General features: G+C 42.4%; 1 protein-coding gene across 1 annotated transcript in view; it reads left to right on the forward strand.

The window, feature by feature from the left end:
* The first annotated feature begins 8,283 nt into the window (after positions 1-8,283).
* The window catches only part of LOC138298467 (low-density lipoprotein receptor-related protein 2-like), a 1,267,625-nt gene continuing 1,256,331 nt past the window's right edge, over positions 8,284-19,577 (forward strand). The window contains exon 1 of the mRNA XM_069236878.1: positions 8,284-8,415. Within this exon, the coding sequence (XP_069092979.1) occupies positions 8,337-8,415 (79 nt within the window). The 5' untranslated portion in view covers positions 8,284-8,336. The remainder of the gene's footprint in view (positions 8,416-19,577) is intronic.

The raw sequence follows: 19,577 nt of genomic DNA on the forward strand, positions 1-19,577 counted from the left end.
ATTCCTAGATAATTCTCAATGGTAGCTTGATCTGGGCCTTGTGAACTTGCATAACAGGTCACTACACGTTTCACATTTATGAGGTCAGACACTTAGGACATGATTGATCATGATGGGCCTGCAGAAACCCGATCTAAGTGGATACCGGTTTAAATGAATTTATGTTAGGTTTAAGAAGTGCACGCATTGTGTCTGATTCCAATTTTAACACATTTGATTGGGCTCTAACACACCAATTCACCATTTCTAAGTTCACAAACACCACGTGCACACTTTATGATCCTGCGAGAGACACCAAGTGTAATACCTTTTCGAAAGCTTAGTGAAATTTGCACCCAAAATAAGATAATTGACCCCAATGCAATTGGGCCTTAAGACTTCAGTTTAATTTTGTTGTAAGAAATTTGTGCACCAGAGCCAGAGATCTTGAAATTCCTGAAAACAGCAAATTCTGTGTGAATGAATTCTACACTTTAGTAGTGGTATGAACCAACCTACCTAGCAATAAGGCTACCAACCCAATGTTAGGTCCAGTCAAGGTCTCAAAACACCAGCCCCTGGCTCAACCCCTGCTTGTCAACGAGCAGGCTTAATTTAGGAGATGGGTATGTAAGGCTCTAAAATACACCAATACAGTAAATTAGTAAGACACAACCCACAATAAAGATCCCACACCCATTTATAAACATAGGAAATATTTTTATCTTTAAAATGACACCAAAATGAAAAAAATCCAATATAGGTAGCCAGAGATGTGAATTTGTAAATATTAAAAGTAAAACTAGTGCTTAGAAGCATATATAGCTCAAAGAGTTAATTTTTTTTTAAAAAGGGTCGCACTGGACCGGGACAGTCAAGAGTTCCAGTCGTCCACAATGTAACACTTTTACACTTACTTGGAAAGTGGTCCACAATCCCAATCCAAGGTTCCAGAATCTCTGAGTTGCTCCTTGGGATGTTTGGATTACAATTCCCACGATGCACCTGGCCAAATCATTAAATGTCCACTGAACGCTGTCCAGCTGGGCTCTTCTGACAGGAGTTGATGCAGGTGACTCTTGGTAGCTCCTTTATACCCCTCACTTACAGGGAGTCCACTCTTGAATCCTCCAGAAGCCAGGCAAACTCCTCTTTCATGAAGGCCAGAGTGTGCAGCAGATGCAGTCCTTGTGAGTGCAGTCCTTCTTGGTGCAGACCAGGAGTTTAGCAGGGCTGTCCTTCTTCTTCTTGTTTCTTGACAGGGATCTTTTGGGCGTCCAGAACACCAAAGGGTCTAGTAGCTCTTAGATGGTCCTGGGATGTTGGAACTATGTTTCCCAGAATGCACCTGGCCAAATCCCTCATAGGCACCTAGAGGCTGTCCAGCTAGGGTCTTCTTGATGGAGATGGTGCAGGTGAAGTTCTGTTAATCTGTTGCTTTCAGGGAGTCCAGTCCTGAGTACTTTCTGAAGCAAGGCAAAGTCCTTAGGGCTATTGTCAGTGTGCAATAGAAGCAGTACTTCAAAGGGCCGTCCTTGGAGTTGCAGACCAGGCTTCCAGCAGAGCAATCATTCTTCTTCTTCTGATTTCAGCCAGTAGATCTAAGTTGCAAGGCAGCTCAGCCACATGTATTCAATCATCTTGGGGGACAAGCAGGGGGACACCCTTGTCTAACGGGCTGCAGGGCCCCACCCAAAAGCATGACCGCTTCCTCTAGAGTGTGGCATTTTCTTCTGCCATAAAGCACTGCACTTTAAAATTTCAAGATGGACGATTTTCCTCCAGAGAAGCAAGACCTGGCTAAACCAATATACTGGTGTGGCTTATTTCCATTGACACTCCCCCTCTAGCTATCTTCAAATTATTTTCCTGTTCCTGTCATCTATCTGTGGGCTACATGGTGATAGGGCATGCCTGGCTGGCATTCCTTACTGTCCTACTTCCTTTAAAGCCCAGTTGGATTTACCCAGTCCCCTTCCTGGTCTGGCCTCAGAATCTGTAGACTTCCCCCTATCAGATAACCTATGCTCAGTGCATGCCACTCATCACCTCATTAAAGCAGCCAGGCTAATTCTGTTAAGTCTGACCACTCAGGAGAGGCCTCTAGAAGGCTTGAGTTTAGCTTACAGAAAAGAAAGTCCTATAACTTATTTCCTGTATTCAGTATGATAAATTCAACAGTGGCAAGCTGTTGGATTTATCATTACCACATTCTTTTTAGTCCTTTCAGGAAACATTTAGCTCCTTCCTAGCAATACTTATGCTTATGTGAAATATTCCCATGCTATCCTATGGAGCTAAGTATCTGCAATGAAGAAAAAAGACAGGGGCAGTTTTTCCCTCACCAGAGAATATGAAACATATTTTATAATGGCCATGCTTATAGTTACATGGCACCCTACCTAGGGCAATTAGAAAATACCTTAGGGGTGATATATATGTACAAATAAATTAGATTATCACTTTTGAAGTAACTTTAATTCAAATGTCGAGCTTGCATCAATTTACTTTTTAAAGACAGTCTGCAAGGCAGGGCTGCCTTTAAAAATGACAGCAAGCAACACAGCAATGTATACTCCAGTGCAGGAAATCTACTGGCCCTCTAACCTTCCCTGTCCTATAATCTACTAGGGACTTATAGGAGTCTGTCAGTGCCAATTGTAATTGTACCATTTTACCATATACCTTTTATTCAGAGCATTGGCCCTGGACCTGTTTAGCAGAGCCCATGGCACAGTCACGGGTCAGTTACCACCAGGCCCAGTTCTAGTGGGTAGGCCAGGTGGACCAGGCCCACCCAATCATGACCTTTGCCTCTCCCAGTTAGCAGAAGTGGCCATGGATAATGCACCTGTGAAATGCTTGCTCCATGTGGGCGGCCAAACCTTGTGGTGTTTTTTTGACTTTGTTGACATTAATTATCTGTCAGGGGTAGGGATGTGACATTTCCAAAAGAAAAATACTGGCCATTTGTTGTCGTTTGAAGAGTGTGCAAAGGCCTGGACGTGATACTAAATAGGACTACGAATACAATTGAATATATTTGTTTGTAAATTACTTTTCTGTATTTATTTACTTTATTATTTAGACAGGAAGCTTTGGAGCTCTAGGATACATTTAAAAGTGTTTTCTATTTATATATGCTTCATGAAGTGTGTACAGATAATGGCTAAAATACTGGCTGTAGGTTATTTTGCTGTTTTTTTTGGTCCGACCAGGACATGAAAATACTGGTGGTGCCGGTACAAAACCTGCCAGGTGGCAACCCTAGTCAGGGGTCATTGAGGAACCTCGAGAACACATTTTAAAGTGCATTGTTTTTATAAATAGTTTTTTAAGTGTGTGCCAAACATGGGAAAAAATGCAGGCTTTGGGTTTTTTACAGGCTAAGACATTAAAATATTTATTCTAACTTTTTACACACTGCATATTTTTTGGACTTTGTACTTGAATATTAACTGTCAAGTACAAATCCTATGCTAGACATCATGCGCATACTTTTGCACCATGGTGCTAGGCAGCCTGTTTGTTCACAAGTGCTGGCGAAGAGAGCATCAGTGCCAATACACTGCTCTCTTGCCCTAGTGCAGTACAGCATAGCAACTCCGGGCGCTGCATGTTGATATTTTTTTTAGTAAATGTGCCCCTAAGTGTTAGCGAGTATGCCTGAGTCAGTGAGTGAGAAAAAGAGTAATTGTAAAAAAGTGAGAGTATGTGGGTGAAAATGAAAGAGTATGAACAAGAATGGGTGAGAGCGAGTGACAGTGAGCAGGCACAACGGTGAGTGAGAATTAATTAGTGCAAGTTACTTAGAATGAATGAGAGTGTGCTTGTGAATGAGTGAATATAATTGAACATGAGTGAGACTGTGGTTTTATGTTTGTGAGTGTGCCCTTTCCCCCTGGTATACTGAAATTAATTCTTGACTTAAAGAGGCAACCATGGCAAAATTATGGCACTGGCATAATGGAGACAGTTCTTTGTATGACAAGCACCTACGACATGAGTACTCGCAAACATTTCTCTGGGGTCCACAAAGTACTGTCTATGACATGTCCAAAGGCCACACCTATGCCAGTAGGGACAAGGTTAGGGTGATGAAAGGTGGGCGTAGGGGCACACGAAGCACATGAGTACAACAAACCAAGCCTTCGTGTGACTTTTGTATCTCACCAATGCTCAATTTTCATACAACAAGAATTAAAGTCAAAGCATACACTTCTAATGTAAAACATAAGAGGAAAAGAGATACTCATCTGGTGGCTGAATTGCAAAATCTGAAACCACAAAACCTGGTCTCAGTCCTGGTGTCCCCACCTGACCAAATTGAGTGAGCCTAGGCAATTGGTTAATTTTACTTTGCCTCCTTTTTCTTCATTACCACGTATGAGAGCCCTTGACATAAACAAGTTCAGGATGTGTGCAGTACAAAACCTTCTCTTGTGTTTTAATTAGTGAACTATAATGCCGTTCTGATTATATAATAACCAAGCCTACACACAAGGGACACCTGACCAATGACTTGCCTCTTGGTTCACTAATGGCATTGTTTTCAGAATGGGGTGGCACGAATGTTTTCAAGATCATGTTTGAAAACTATCAGTGCTAATATATGCCTCTCAATGTAGTGACATAACCTGATCTACCAAGATAAAATGCTTATGCATGTTAATAAAATACATTTTTTTTAAAGTTTGCACAGGGTTTATCATGTTTTTAAATGTTTAGTGCAAGAAGTCATTAAAACTAAAGGTGTATCTAAAGACAAAGTGGATAGGACATCTTCTTTGCTTCTATACCAGTTAACCTGTAAATAAATTATGCCCACTTCACATCTTTCTGAATGTTTCTGTTCTGTCAATAGAACAGCAGCCCAGTGCTGCCGTTAACCAGGGAGCCACAATTAAAGGTCAGGAGGGCCGCATGCGGCCCCCGGCCTTACTTTGAGTAGCCCTGACCTATGAGAAAATGCTAGCAAACGAGGGCACACTAGACGTTATACTTAGCATTCGGGACACCTATGACAAAATGCTGGCATCATCATACTGGGTGTAATTTGTGGCATACACCAACTTTGGAATATTGCTGGTGTACTGAAGAAGATTCTTGGCATAGTGGCCACCCATGTCAAAATGGTGGCATATTGAGGTTCATTTTTGCCATAAAGGGGGACAGCCATGGTAAACAGGAGGAGGCAATTATGACAAAGTGCTGGCACTGACATACTAGAGCTTATTTTTGACATTAGATTCACCCAAGTATTAGGGATCACTAATTCAAAAACCACTAGCCGCAACTCCAAGAACAGGAGGCAAACAGTTCATCTGGGGCTGAGATATTACCCATTAGATTTTGTTAAATTAACAAAAAATTCAGCAGTGCAATGTGCACTATTCTGATTAAATAAAAAAATTAACTAAGGAACAAACGTATTTAAACAGTTTGTTGCAAGTTTCATTATTGTGAATACATGAAAATTCAAGGGCCTGATTACGAGTCCAGCGCTATCAAGAGTGGTGGTCGGACCGCCAAGGAACCGCCATCTCTGCCAGGATCTCTGATCCCCACGGGCTGACGGAGGTCTTGGATGTGATCAGCATGCCGCCCTCCTGATTACAACCATGTTCTTCCCCAGCCTTTTCAAGGCAGTTCAACTGCCATGAAAAGGCTGCCAGAAAACAAGTGCTGGGGTCCACAGGAGGGCCCCTGCACTTGTTGTGGGCAGTGAAGGGCCTCCTCTCCCCAGCACTATTTGAATGTGCACTATTTGCTCAGCAGACAGTGCGCTTTCCGAGGGTGCTGTCGGTCCCCCCGTGCGACAGCATTGGACTCTGCACCATGTGGAGCCGAGAACAGTGCCACCACACGTTTTCCAATGGGCTGACCTGCAGAAAGCTTGGTTTCCACCAGTCAGCCCAGTGGAAAACTTGTAATAGGGCAAGTAGGGAAACCGCCAGGTCTGTGGTAGTCTCCTCACCACAGGTCTGGCGGTTAGGTTTTCCGACCACCAAATATGTAATCAGGCTCAGAGTGTCTGAATTAACCCTTCGCCCCTGTGCTTCACTTGAGTGATAGAACCTTGCTGGTGATCTTAGATCAAAATTTATTAAAAGTGAAAAGTGTAAATTAGGATAATCATATATTTTAGATTCAATATATGGCCAACTCTTCATCAATTAATACATGTGGACATACCTACTATTGCTTTATTTAAATCCCTTTTTTTCTCCCTATGACTTGGCAATACATTTCTCATTGCAGACCATAGTAGGGAAGCTATTAAATAATGAGTTTGTGCTATAAAACGTGTAGGTTCTCACTGCTTTTGTGTGTTTTGTTGTAATCCATCATCTTCAGATAAACATCATTTTTCCTGTAATACTAAGAGAAACAATTAATGAACTCCTTGCAGATCACATCAGCACCCTAATACAAGTGGTATCTAACACAGACATTTCTCTATGTTCTAGTAATAAATTAGTCATGCTTTTATTATGGCTTTAATTATAACCCGTGTTGTCAATCATTGTGATGTCATCAGGGTTAAGGTCATGTAACTGTATTACATCAGAAGATTTAGGGTCAAAGGTCATTTGATGTCACTTTCTGCGATGCCATTATGGTCAAGGATATGTGATGTCATTTCCACTACCCCTGGCGTTTTGACGAATTGCGGTCCCAGTATAAACTTAGGGCTTGTAGGCTACCTCCAGAATTAACAAAAATTGGACTCCATTGGCCCACCTTAAAGCACCCGTTGGCCCATCCAGATAAACATTTCTGGAATTGGCATGGTTACCACCAGTTTCAGTCAGAAACATTGGGGTGACCATGCTAAAAGGATGACTTGCTCACACTGGATTTGACTAGCAGCTGGTCCTTCTTACAAAGAAAGTGCATAACTGTCAAAGGGATGTTTAAAGTTGGTAGAGCTAAATAACAAAGTTTCATGTTGCAGCTCTTCCCTGATGTGAATTATTTTGAGAGTCATTTGGGAGATTTACTGCTCTGGAAGTTTGGAGAGTCTCTTCACATAATTTGAGGTAGGGCATTACTGCATCAACTGTCAGAGATTGTTCAGCTCCTAATAAGTAAACGTCTCCATGAGCATATGAAGGAAGGTCGGGGGCCTCTCGAAGTCGTTCTACACGATGCCAAATGGATTGTCTGTGTGGTGAGGCTGAGGCTTGGATTGAGGCGGGTGTACCGTCCAAGCACATTGTATTTCATATTACAAATCAAGGGGCTATACCAACCAGAAAAAAAGGGAACAGTTACTAGATTGCTGAGCTGTTTACGCCTGACATATACTTAAGATCATTTCTTGGTCAGTGCATAAATATAAAGGACATTTTTTAACACTATTCCGTGTGTGTAGTTCTTAAAGGCATTATTCAGAGCTAGCGTTCATGGGTAATTACGTAAATTAAAGCAAACTTAGAAAATTGAAAATCGCATAGGAGAGCTTATTGTAAAAGCGAATCTGTGTCACTAGTTGCCTGCTCCGACAGAGATAAGCATTTAATGTCTAAATTGAATATTGTTGTACTTGCCAACCTAGGAACACGTTTGTAAATTAGAAGCCGCTACTTCAAGTGACATTAAACGTATAAAAAAGAGCTCTTAAAAGTATTTAAATAAAAGTGTCCCTGTTAGAAGTGTCTTGTTAATAATAATATAAAATGGAGGATCAAAGGCAGCAGAGCCAACCTTGTTAAAGTTGACACAAACGACGTTATTTTTCGCTAGCAAAAGCAGAATGAGCCGTTACAACCACTCGGTGTGCAGCAGCTCTGGATTCGTTATGTCGGTCACATTGCACTTGTCCCTTTTTCTTGCATGAAGCATTCTGCAATCATTTTCAGTCACAAAATGAGAAAAAGAGAGCGGCAAGACTGGAAACAGCTTGTGACATTCTGTGACCTGGTAAGGGCTCTTTTACAGATGTAATGGGATACGTAATATGGAAAAGGTAAGTGCTTAGAGTTTGCGTCCTCACAAAGAAGTGAGGAGGTGATAATGCAGCCGGTGCGATGCTTACGAGCTGTGGGAGCTTTAAGTGTTGGTAAGAAAGCAGAAGGTGTTGAGATTTAATTGTCCGGCGGAGCTACTCTGCGCGGACCGTGGCTAGTTTACCTCTGGACGCCCTGCCCGCGCGGCTGTTGCAGGTGCGAAGAGACCCAGGGCAAGGGGAGGGGTCGCTGCGCGCCCCGCCCACCTCCAGGGCCCGCCCTTCACAGACGCGCTGAAGTATCTATTTAAACGCGTTCTCCCGCGCTGTCGAGTTTCTTATCTGGTCACTGCGCTGCCCGTTTCTGTGGCGCGCTTCCTGCTCGCCACAACTATCCAAGTGTAACATGGGCTGCAGCTGGAAGGAGCGGCTGCTCCTGTTGCTGACGCTGCTTTGCTGGAATCCTTGGAGCGGTGATGCTGCAGGTGAGCTGAGAGGCTGAGAACTTTACCACTAGCAAGGGTTTTGCTTTGAAGGGATTTGAGGGGGCCGCCAGGTGAATTTTTACTGTATCCAGTAAAGGAGGTAACTAGCTGCACTGCGTTAGCCTCTGCATTTCTTGGTAATCGAAGTTGAGTCCAAGTATTGGCCAACGTAATTAAAAAGTGAGGGAACTTGCCTAACATCAACATGTGGGGTTTTGAATATTGGCCCTCTGGGTTCAGATGCCGTCTTCAGAGTTACAGGTATCTCGTCATGTATTGTGAAACTGTCGGGTGGGAGTGCAGGTGGGTTCCATTTTCCCTGTCCCTCACCTTGTAGCGATGGCAGTGTGCTATTGGTGAGGCCGTGGGCATGTGCAACATGTTTCACGTGGCCGAACACACACTGTAATGGTCTGTGCTATGAAACCAGGCCACACATTCAATAATTTCGCTTGTTTTTTTTTTTTTAAATGCTGAGGTAAAAACTTTTAAATTAAAATGTATTTTGGATGTATTCACTTAAACACATTATATCATATCACTGCACTGATGTCCTCTAGTAACATGGAGACCGGTGCATTACCCCCCCCCCTTTATGATTTCATTAATGACTCAAGAGGGAAGTCATTTATTTTGTTTCTTCTGTATAGTGCTTTGGGATATTGTTATGGTGTATTAAAACAAATACAAGAAATTTGGGACTGTGCTTCTTGAATTGAATTATTACAATGTGCTTTCAAGTGGTGATCATGGAAAAGTTGGCACAGTGAAGGCAAGCAATTGCTTGGTGTCACACAGTTTAGTGAGCCTGTGACTGAAACCAGGTTTCCTAATTGCACATCGTGCATTTCACACCCCGAATGGGTATCGCTCCCTGCTCCCACTTCTGCTCTGATAGTAATTTTATTAGTGACCAAAGAGGCAAGGTAAGTCCTGTGTCTCCTAAAGAAAGGCTTTACTACAGGTGGGATGTCATTATGGCATTTTAAATCATATACTAAAAAGGGTTTTGTACAGTGTGCATCCTGATTTGAATTATTTCAAGATTCTCTAAAAAGTAAGAAGTGAAAACGGGGCATAGTGAAGGAAAGGAATTGTCTATAGAAAGGTTGGTGAAGCTGGGATTGAACTCAAGCTCTCTGGGTCATGTCAAGTTTCTGACTGGCAAGGCATCTTATGAGAATTCAGAATATACCTTGTTTTTCAAAAAACAGTATAACTGTGGAAACGTCCCTTCCTCGTAGAGCAGATAACCCTCAGGCAGAAATCTTGCGAAACTTCCTCGTTCAGAGGAGAGATTCAGTATGAGAAGCAGCATCACAAGCTTTTTCCTTCATAGTGTGGGTACAAAACAGGAAGCTGTGAGCAGGGGAAGATAGGTTCTGTCGTGGAGAAGGGCACTCTGGAATACTTTACAGTAAATCACACTGGAAGTGTTGCAAAATGTGTAGGGTTACCCCTGTGAACTTGTACTCCCTTGGTTGTGGTGTGGCCAGGAGTCCCCCCTCCAACCACAGACTGGCACTAAGCAGAAGGGTCATCTCTAGTCATCCTGGTCGGACCTTTCTTGCCTTTGTTGAAGATTGTGCCAGGACCACAGTTTTCAGCAACCCACTATGTTAACAAAGCATCAAATCCAGTTTGCCCTGCCAATGACTCTAAAACCTCTTTTCTGCAGAAAAGTGTGTAATTCCAAAGGTAAATGTTCTGCAGAGGTGAACCTGGTTCATCTGTCTAACCCGTGCTCCATTGTGGGCATCTAATTTTTTAAAAAGCTTTTCCCAGTCTAACGCAACCAGATTACTGCAGGTTGCACTTTCTATTTTTTTGGTGCTGTTTTTAACTCAAACTTTAAACATTCATACCTCTGATTTTGCAGATGGGATTTTTGTTTTGCTGTCATTTTGTTTATTTAAATAAGTTTTCAAAATGTAGTCTTCTTTTTTTTTTTTTTTCTTTTTTTCTTTTTTAAATGACTGCTGCATAAATATTTTACACATTGCCTCTAAGTTAAGTCTAACTACATTTGAGCCAAGCTACTTGAATGTTAAGCACAGTTTTGTTTGGTGTTTTTTTTCCCCCAATTTTTTTAATTGACTTTTGTGGTTCACCCAAATGATGGTTGTGATTCTTCTTTGAACTAGATTCTCACATACTTCAACCAATTCAATTTATTACAACCTTTATGTGGTCACCTATGCTGCAAGCCCACATCACTATTCCAAGTGATGTTCACTCGTTAACATTTTATTAAGGTAACTTTTTAGTGCCTGACCACTCTATCTGGAGATCTTAGTGTTGCTGGTAAGTTGACCTTTCTTGCTTATATTACAACACTTAGCTGTCTAATTGATTCACATTTACCTTCTATCTTCTGCTTACGTTTCACTAACAATGTGGGCTTGAAGGGTTGTATGAAAGTTTGTGCAATAGGTGGAAATCACATGAAAGATACTGGACTGCGCTCAGTTGGCACAGCCTTGTCGAACCTGCGAATACCCACACCCTCCTTGGGCAAATTCACACTGTGCTGCAAGAAGCTGTGGTAGGCGTAGTCGTTGAAGGTGTGTATTAACAAAATAATCTAGCACCTGTCACACTGGAGTTCTTGCATTGTGTTTTACAGTGACAAGCGGAGTCTGACCTGATTTTATTTTTGTGCACTGTTATTTCTTTTTCTGTTTTTGAAGGAGAAAGCCAGCTTCGTTTGAAGTTCTGTCCAACGATCCCATGCTGACAACTCTAATAACTGTGGTGTTAGACCAAGGTTGTCACACTTAAGCTTGTTGATAAAGGTGAGTGGGGGTGTATCTCCTAAGTCTGAGGTATGGATATCCTCAAGCCCGATACCTGTCTGATGCAAGATCAGGTGTTACAGTACTGACGAATGTTCATCAGCCATCACCCCATGCCAATTGTTTGTCTTCCTGGTGCTGGCCTAGGGTGTGGTGGTTGGCCCTACCTCCCAGTGGTCCTTATGCAGCATATTGTGATTTCACTTGTGTGGTGTGGTGGTAAACTCCCTGTTCACTACACTATTTTGGTGTTTCTTGTTTGAGACTCTTTTCTTTTTAACTGATTTCTCATGTGTCTCATTTTTCTTTGTTTTGTGCTGGTTTCACCTTGGTTGGGGTAGGCGTTGGAGCACTGACTGGTCTTGCTGCCTGCTGTACACTGACTCTTCACATGTGTGGGCAGTGCAGCTTGTGTTGGGCTGAGCAGGGTCTACGTGGATGGCAGTCAGCCAGCAGTTTGTGCATTGCGCTTTCCGGCATCTCTCCTCTAACCCAGCTGCTTCAAGCAACGTCTACAGACCGCTTCTTGTTGCTTACGGATCCTGCACAGCTATGCTGGGTCTTGATGATGCTGTGGAGTGGGGCTCAGCTCGAGCCATGTGGTTGAGAACAGCACCCAATATAGTGGCACAACACGTATTTTTTTTACTGTGATCAGTGCTGGAGCATTTCAGAACTAACTGGCACACCCTCATGCTGCAGAAAGTTGGTGGCACCAGTTAGTTGTATTGACGCAATGGCAGCTCTGTCCTAGTCACTAATGTAGCCCAGAAGCCATGCCTCAAATTCCTGGCTTTAAATGACCATGCAACGCCCTAGTGACAATCAAGGGATTGGTCTCAAGCAGTCCACATCCTGTGAATTTAACTGCTCTACCACACCTGGCTTTGGTAGTGTGTAACACTGATCCTCCTCACATAGGAGCTGGTTGGCTTTCTACACAGTGTGCACCAGTAAGTGCAAACCTCCAAGTTCTTTGTCAGAACTACTTCAGGCAATCTAATGAGCTTTTTTTAAGTTTCCGGTTTGTTTGTTTTGCTGTTCTTTTGCTAGCACACATCCTCCCAATCAGTAATTCTTCACAAGGTGTGCAGTTCATAGTCTGGATCCTCTGTTACAAGGTACTGCTTGTAGGAAAAGTCAAGGCAGCAGAAGACTTCTTTTAGTGAATGTGTTGCCCCTCATTCACTGAAGTGGCATTACCCAATGAGCCTCTCGAAGGGACTCCTTATCGGACAACATGTCTCTGCCAACTGCTCAGCTACTAGCCTTGCCACTGGCATTCACCCTGGACGCTACAGGGCGGCTTCAAGTAGTGGATTAGACCAGGTATCTGATACAAATGTATGTAAGGGAACTCAATTCACCTTAATTGTCTGTATGCAGTCTTAAGAGTTAAAAACAGAGGGAACTTGTGAAGTATTAATAATCTTGGTGTTCATTATAGGGTCTTCATGTGTCTTGCCTCGTGTCTGCTCATGGTTCAATTGTAGTTCATCAGGACCAAAGCACTAGGTAACCTAATATACTAGAGTTCATGGGGCGAGCCTTCCATTGACAACTAATGAGTCATTGAGCCTTATGCTTGGTTATTTGTCTCTGTGTAGTCATACAAAGAACTTGGTTCACAATGACATGTTCAAATTGAGGTGAAGTATATGATGCTGATCAGTGCTTGGGAGTAGGATACAGTGGATAATATGGAGTCAATTGATGTTGCTTTGAAAATGCTAGTTCACTGCTGGTACTGACCTTGGCCAAATGTGGTGCATGCATTAACAAAGCCAATAGCAGCCCTCATGTAATGTTCTGTTTACTTCCCAGGTTGTGTCTAGAAGCAATGCGATGGCCATCGTGGTAGTATTTAAAAGGAAGGGTTGCCATTTCTGTTAGTCCATGACTGTTTAAGAGGCTGCCGTAGGCCCTGGTTATTGCACTGCTTAAAAAAAGTGCACATCACCCTGGGCACAAACTGAGAACCTTGCCAAATGCATTTAAACTTGTTTCCACATTTGGAAGTTGTTCAAGTGTGTAAATATGGTTCAGTAATGCAAGCCTTTACTTTTAGAAGGAGCACTTTAAGGAAATTCTGTGAGCCAAAGCTTCCATTATTGACAGTGGTTCTAGTTTAAAATTTAAAAACAATGTTTTCAAAATTAAACAGGTGCAATTATCATTTTAGCGGATGCCCCCGATCACATGCAAAAACAATTACTAAGAAAACTGCAAGAGTTTTCAAGCAGTAGGCTTGCACTGTCCTTGCAAAATCAGTGGATTCTATTTTAGCATGAGTAAAATACACTTGTACATTTGCTGATGTGAAAATCTGCTGAGCAATTAAATCATTCCCTACACCCCTTCCCCCCCCCCGCTAAAGTTTTTATCCTGCCCATGGGAAGAGTACATTCCCAACTTTTTCCAGCACAAGAAAAGTTGGTGGGAACCATTAAACATGTGTCTTTGTGGGTGTGCATTTAAAATCTCACTGTCCTCTTCTGCCACTGTATGTAGAGTTTTGAAAAGGTGAAAAATCAGAGCCTCACTAGGCACCAAAGCCTGATGTAGTGTCACAATCAGAAAAGCTATTATCAGTGCTCTGAGACTGCGGTCATAACATAACACATACTGCTTGGCCTCAAATGACAAGTTGATATATATATTTTTTTAACAGAACAATTACATTTTGGAAGCATACTATCCCTTCAACAAGCAGATATTTCATACAATTCTACACCCTCATAAATAAAGCCTTTTTGAGAGCACTGAGAGGGACCCATGACTATGCTGAAAGTTAAAGTCCACCCCCGATTACCCAAACGACTAGGAAGCAAACTTGTCTCTGATAGGTGGTCATGGCCTTACACATACCAGAGCACCATGGAGTGTAAAATCGGTTCAACTGAAGAGGCCAACTTATTTGGGAGCCAAAAATCAGAACGGTCGCTCTCCTGGATGCTCCGTGCTCAGTCACCCTCTGCTTCAGGATCCTACCACTGCCATTACCTGCATCACAGCAGTTTCTAGCAACCCCTACCTGGTTTATGCAGGTCCATATGCACTAATCGCAATGCTACTGCAGCCCCCATGACTGTGTAAACAAATGGGTATCTATGTACCACAGTGTCCTTCACCTGCAGGGAGCATATGTGGTAAAGAGCCTGACAGAAGCATCTGATTGCTACCAGTCAGGGTTGAAATTCTGCTCATGCTGAAGAAAACATATGTGCATTCAGCACTGTGTGCAGTAGATGAATTGGCATAGTGCAGCATGGACATCTTTATAATCACTACCTTCTGGGATAGTGGGGCAAGGGATCTTGGGGAAGCTCGGCAGCAGTGAAAACAGTGCGTAACTTCATCATTGGCTGGTGAGTTTGGGGTAAACCAGTGGCTTGGCCCTTTACTTAGACACTGCCCACTCCATACACTTCTACGTAATTAAGAGTGCATGTGGTGGCTGTCCAGAGAGGAGGTAATACTCAGCACACATAACAGTTATCCTGCTGATGCATGTTGCGTTACCTTCGATTGCTGTTTCTCAATCCCTCCTAAAAGTTGAGACATTTTGTTAGCTTGCATTGGGCTTGGACCCCACCCACTGTTGACCATTGGCTGGCCTCATTATCACTCTTGTTTACTTGCTTTCTATTTGAGAGCTTGTGCAGGTTTTATGTTCTGCGTCATGAATTTGCATGCCCCTCAGCATTGATGCATTATTGCTGTAACACATTTTTTGTGCAATATTTTTCTTTTTATTAAGCATGCAAGTGCATGTGTTCAAGCTGTTTCACCATGTGCTTCTCAACCCCAGTCTCAATGTTGCTTGCACTTGTGTGCTTCTTTGCCACCTTGTACCTGCGGTACTCTGGCTTGCAGAGTACTTTTCTGTCCATCACCCCTAGTCTGTTGCTCTCGCCATGTGCTTCTGTGTCCTCACCACTGTACTGTTTTTTTCGTTTTTCTTCCCCTCCTGTGTTCAGTATTCACTGTTGCTTAACTGGTCTCCTTGATGCACTGTCATGTGCGTCTATGCTCCGCACATGTTTCGATTCCTGGTGTTACATGCTTCTGCCCCAAAAATACCCACAACATTACGTATTTCACTCTCTTGCATACTTGTTTCCCCACATATAGCTTCTGTGTATCCCTGTGTTTTTTTCCTTTTAGTCAATCCAACTCTGATTGGCAGCAAAAAAAAGGGCTGTCATTTTGTAGCCATGTGTACTGGTGTGCATGTCTACAAAATAGACAGCTGCCCATGTCAGGTTAAAAAAAATTCTATAGCCATCAGGGATGCTGTGCAGGGTGGTTAAATCTCGTTGGCAACACCAAAAAGGTCTCAAAGGCAAGATGTTCTGGCTTTGTCAATGCCTGTTTCTGATATAACTGGTAGAAAAATGCTGCTGGAGCTTACAGTGCTACACTAGCAGGCAGTAGGGAAGCTGACCACTAGTGGGGCTGTTTTCTTCTTGGGTATTGGGCAATAACTGGGCCTCTCCTTTGAGGTTCATGTGGGAAACTGGTCACCAGGGAGGATAGTGAGTGACACTTGAAGTCCTCTACCACAATTGTCTTGAGGGGACATGACAGGTGTCTCAAACTGAGCATCAAGTATTTATCACACGGTTCTCAGGGAAATGAGACTGCATTCATACTTGCTTGAGAGGTGGTGTGAGGTAGAAACTTGACACTGCAGGCACACAATAAAATTACTAAATTAATGCCCAGTTGGTGCTATCTTTGTAAGTACTTAAATTCAAGCAACTCCATATTAAACACAAATTACAACAATACACATTGAAAATAAGACCTATCACCTAAAATAGATAGATTTCCAAAATCTATTAAACGGTACAGCTGTTGACTATGGTGTTTGTCACAGAGGTGTTAAAACCCCTTCCTATTAATGTTTCTCAAATCTGTTGTATTTGTTTTTGGCACAGTGTCTTTTATACACAACTGGATTACTTCATAGGCACACTAATTCAACTTCTGATAAACCAAATGTCTGTGTAGATCGCCAAAGCAGTAGACCCAGAGCATCTCACCATATTGCTTTTTAATTCTTTTTTTAGCTTGCACTCTGGCAGACAACTAAAACGGTCTGTTGGTAGACTGAAGACTTAGGTGTGTGAGCTTCTTTAATAGCATCTTTGGGCGCAGTGTTCATCTAGGTTTCGTGCTTAATGAATCCTCTTTTAGGTTTGGTGCAGAGAGATGGCTTTAGCTGTCTTTCCATCCCCTCTTCATTAAAGAAATCATGAATGATTGTGTGTATACCTAGTGTGGCCCTAGGTTGTCCATCTTCACCCAGTGGTCTGTTAAAATATTCTTTCCTCCTACCACAGCGCACAGCTTGGGGCATTGTGGTAGCCCATTTCAGCCACTGGCTCGCTTGCATTGAGATGGCATCTTATTCACAAGCGCACAACCTGCCTAAAAGTGCACTTCAGTGTTGGGGCAGGTGGTCTAATACTTTGCTCCTACTTCTTTCAATTCATTATTGATGCTTTAGCCAAACTTGCTTTAAAAATGAACTCCGGTTGCAGCGATTCAGAACCACTTATAATTGTATTTACATAGGGCTTATTACCCCTGACAAGGCACTAAAGAGCTTTATGCCTGGCAGCATGCTGCTCCAGAACCCGGAGCTAATGATGAATCAAGTGGTTAATGTTTTTTAAAACAAATTTGATGGCATTTTCGTTATAACATAAATGGGTCTCATAATGTTACACAACTACAGCTCATTGGCAAACATATCATCCTACCCATGCCCAACATATTGCACATACCTGAAAGTACATATTGGGTTCAAGGGTGAGCCACGAGTTTATCAAACAGGAAAAACATAATACAAGTGTCTCAAGACTGCTTATGTTTAGCAATAAAACACTAAAACATTTCCCTCCCACTCTTCCTAACTTGACATCTTCTCTCTATGCTAATTATATGCTTGTAAGCTCCAATCCCCGTAACATGGGGTGTAGAAATCGGTTGCTGAATAGATCTAATACAAAATGGCCTCAAGCATCCAGTTAACTAGCAGGTCATGAGTACTGAAACCCACTGTCCCTTCCCACCGCTCTAATGTCAGCGTTAGGAGTGCAGCAGAAGAGCTTGAGCTCATGAGGCCAGCAGCAGAAGCAGCATTACCCAGTCTCTCGCTATAAGTGACTGTTTCAAAGGATTCCAAAAGAGCATTCCATTCTAATTCTTTTAGGTGTCTCGAAGACCACTGTATTCTTCCCTGCAACGTGCTGTACTTTCAGCTAGGCCCCTCTCCCCCACTTTTGTCATCCACTGTACTATTGAAGGGTGCTGTGGTGGCTTTACAATGCTTAATATTAGTGAATCGCTTAATAACTAAGGCTAGATCAGCAAATTGTAATGTCACCTTTCTTTTCTTAGTATGTAAGAAGTCCTAAAATGCATGATTCTGCCGCTCACCATTCATCTGTGAACTCTACAAGTATTGTTCCAATGTGGGACCAGAAAGGGACTACTAGGGCAATTCCAAAGCATATGCAGTAACATTGCTTCATGTGTTTTATACCTAGGGCATGTCAATGATGCTGTTGGGTATAAAATGTGTAATCTGTGTGGCGTAAAATATGCTATGTGCAGTATTGTATAAGTTTAAATCTGGGGTTTTGTGATACTCTTAGGGTATGCTAATATGGAGGACCATTCTTTATCTAGAATGTCCCTTCCTATGTCTCCCTCTGTGATCCTTGGGGATGTCAAGGGTTGTGACGGGTGTGCTCGGAGACCTCTAGAGTCATCTGATTACATGCTTCCCATGGTATACACTGCTTGAATACATGTGTTGGGTGTTCAGCTCATTGGGGTGCCCAATAACGTTTGATATAATGTGATATATTAGCATGTAATAGAAACAGTAAGTTGGGCAAGTTGTATTCATGGGCAAAGTCAGTATGAATGAGCAACATTCGATCCTGTAATAGCGAATAAGATGGTGTTCCCATTATTGGCCCTCCTGATTGAGAATGTGATCGATTTACTATGGTTTATTTAAAGTCCAGATAAGAACGCAACATTCATAAATACTGGGGTTAGCCGATGTCAAACCGTATTTCTGAACCAGTCCGTGTGCCCATAAATGACTGGCTTTTTGCAGACTGAGACAATCCAAGTATTACCTCCGAACTAGAATGTGTGGAATGTTTTAACTTTAATCTTTTTGGTATGGGGGGGGGGTGTGTCCAAATCTTTCCTTTGCTACAAGAAAGGCAATACTCTGTTAGCACTATGCACTGCATTGGATAGGATAAGCGGGGACTTTGACCTCTGCTTTGGTGTGGTCACTGAATTAAGCATGTCGGAAGGCTTTCACTTCTGGGACCTTAGCCTATGTTGAGGCTGGGAGATTCGTGGGAAGGGGGCTGTTAAATTCCTTGCCCAGTAGGAAGACCTATGGCCTGCACTGTTCAGTTTTACCAACATCTACAGTCTCACCATGCCATGGGAGACCAAAAAGACAGGTAAGTAGCATTCCCAGAGTTTAGTCCATTGGAAGCGAAAATCACATTGCCATGCTTTGGGAATGGGGGGTTATAGAGTTTTGAAAATATACAGATAACTTGTGACTAACTTGTGACCAATACTTCTGGTCCCTTAAAGTACATGTGTGAAAGATCAGAACAGAATGTGAGCCCTCTCTGATGATTGGAACGAGGCTGGTCCTTGAAATATCTAATACTATGACCTGTCCAACTGAAGTACTGTAACAGAATTTACTATAAGCTCACCATGCTTAGTAAGGTGAAGAGTAAAATTGTAGCTGCTTAAAAAGTGGGGTTGAGTTGGGTTCAATATCCCACATGATCTAAGAGTGCTCAGTCATACAAAGTTACTGGTCCATGAGCCACAAGATACTACAATATTATAGGCAGAACAATTAAACCTAACCCTAAGATGGTGATATTGGGCCTAATGGGTGAGTGAAGTGACCCAAGAGGCACAAGAATTCTGGTGGTTTTGGAAATATTGATCAACAAGAGGGACATCTTTGGTGCTCAGACTGAGCACACCGCATAGGAGATTGCACATGCAGTATGGATTACTGTGCTGAGTTGGAGAATGTTTTTAAACTTAGCAGGTGCCATCAGAAGAAATGGGGAATGTGGTGAAGATGCTACAGGGTGAGTGTATTGCAGAGGGTTGGAAGAATGCCGTTATGAGTTTTATTCTGTGAATGAATCAGAACTTTGAATGTGTAGTTGCTGTACATTGTTAAACAATATTCAAAACAATATTAATTTTTTAAAAAACATTTGATTGCTACATTTAAGCAGATGTATTTTTCTGGCATACGCTTGTAAAAAAAAAAAAACATCCAGCCCT

Source organism: Pleurodeles waltl, chromosome 1_2 (assembly GCF_031143425.1).
Source record: "Pleurodeles waltl isolate 20211129_DDA chromosome 1_2, aPleWal1.hap1.20221129, whole genome shotgun sequence".
NCBI lineage: Eukaryota > Metazoa > Chordata > Amphibia > Caudata > Salamandridae > Pleurodeles > Pleurodeles waltl.